The following is a 1,829-nucleotide window of genomic DNA, read 5'->3' as shown; positions in this document are numbered from 1 at the left end:
ACTGCAAATGGGGTTATCAAAATACAACCCTCAGAAATGAACTCTGAAGGTGGAGGAGCTACAAGGAAAAATATTTTTTGAAATATAGACGTTTTTCAATGGTTTCTCTATTATGTTAAGAGCACTGATAGACATTCCATAGCCATGGCATGTGCTTGAGCATGTAACAGCCAAAATATCTGTGGATTCCAAGCTCATTAAGTAGATAGTTGAATAAATTCGTTACCAAAAAAAAAAAAAAAAAAAAAAAAATCGGCATTGCCAGAATTTAAAAAAAGAAAAAAAAAATCTCAAGTGTCTGGAGGGGAAAACACCAAATGAAACTATTCAAACTGCAGTAATAAAATAGTTGGCCTTTAATCATTTCCAGTTAAATTAGATTTGAAAGCTCCCCCTCCCCCACCCGTAGTCATAAAGAAACACACCACTTTTTAAACATTTTATAATGGCCAAAGAAGGGGTTTACATAGGTATGTTTATTAATGGAACTCACTTTTTAATTAGTTTTTAATAAGTTGCTAATCCATTTTAGCCTCAAATCAGTTCCATCCCATTTTCAATCCCTTTCCTGATGTCTAACAGTTAATGTCCTCTACCATGAGGAGAGCTTCCTGTGGTACTTTGGGAGTGATCTGTTTGGGACTTAAATAAGCATAGTTTATAAAGTTCTCTCTCTCTTCCTCAGCCCCCACTAGGAATGATAAAGGCATTTCCAGAGGTAAATGGTTCTCTTCCTCTCTCTGCTCCTCTTCTTCCACCCCCTCCTCTTCCTCTTCTCTATCCTCCTCCTCCTCTTCCTCCTCCTCTTCGTCCTCCTCCCCCTCCTCCACACAGTCAGCCTCTTCGACCTCCTCTTCATCTTCGGCCTCTGCCTCCTCCTCCTCCTCCTCCTCGCTCTCCTCCTTCGTGTCATACTCCTCGTCACACTCCTCCTCGTAACACTCCTCCTCGTCACACTCTTCCTCCTCCTCCTCCTCCTCCTTTTTCTCCTCGTCCTCGTCCTCCTCCCCGAGCTGTGCGGTGGGAGACTGGTTTTCCTCCTCGGGGTCAGGACTGAAGACCACAGAGGGATTCTGCCCGAAGTTGTACAAGGTTTCCTGCAGCTCCGCGTCTTCCTCGCCGCCGCTGGGGGGCGCGTCGTTCCCGGAGGAGCCCTCGGGGGAGGCCGCGCCGCGCGCCTGGGCCTGCTGCGCCCGCAGCGCCTCCTGCTGGCGCTCCAGCTTCTCTTGCTGCCGCATGTCCTCGTAGATCTGGTTCATGATGAACTGCGTGGTGTTGCGCGGCGCCCGCATGCCCGGCGCCCGCCACCCGTACAGGTTGACTGGCCGTAGCAGCGTGCTCAGATCCACGGGCGGGCTCCTCGGCGAGCGGCGAGGGTGGCGGCGCAGGCCGCGACCCCTGCGGCCCCAGCGCTTCTTCCTGCCCGGCGGCCTCGCCCAGCCGGGGTTCCAGGGCCCGCGCCAGCAGGAGCAGCAGCAGAGGCAGAGCGGGTGCACACCAAACACCCGGATCACTTGCACTCGGCCTGGAGGCTTCCAGAATCCCGCTGGAGGTGGGCGCCAGGGCCCTCCCCAGCGTCCCCAGTTAGAGTACACGGCCCAAGAGGGCCGTCGGGGTGGTTGGAACCAAGGGCCCGGACCGTGCTGTTGCTTCGGCTGTTTCCTGGGGGGCTCATACTCGGACTTGGGACCATAGCGGTGGCGCCGCTTGTGTATCGGAGCGCCCCTGCGCCTTCGGTGGCAGGTAGACCAGGTACGTAAGGGGGCGGAGGACGCCCAGCCGCCGCCCAGGTTGAGAGGGTCCTCCCGTTTGTCGAGGGTCTGGGTCAT

General features: G+C 54.1%; 1 protein-coding gene across 1 annotated transcript; it reads right to left on the bottom strand.

Moving 5' to 3' along the window:
* Positions 1-575: 575 nt before the first annotated feature.
* CCER1 (coiled-coil glutamate rich protein 1) lies at positions 576-1,829 on the bottom strand. Its single transcript, XM_026499914.3, has one exon. It carries the CDS (start codon positions 1,827-1,829, stop codon positions 576-578), a length of 1,254 nt encoding a protein of 417 aa, XP_026355699.2.

The sequence above is a fragment of the Ursus arctos genome, unplaced genomic scaffold, assembly GCF_023065955.2.
Source record: "Ursus arctos isolate Adak ecotype North America unplaced genomic scaffold, UrsArc2.0 scaffold_21, whole genome shotgun sequence".
In the NCBI taxonomy this organism is placed as follows: domain Eukaryota; kingdom Metazoa; phylum Chordata; class Mammalia; order Carnivora; family Ursidae; genus Ursus; species Ursus arctos.
Note: the sequence above shows the minus strand (reverse complement) of the source record. Positions and strands in the feature narration are given on the sequence as shown.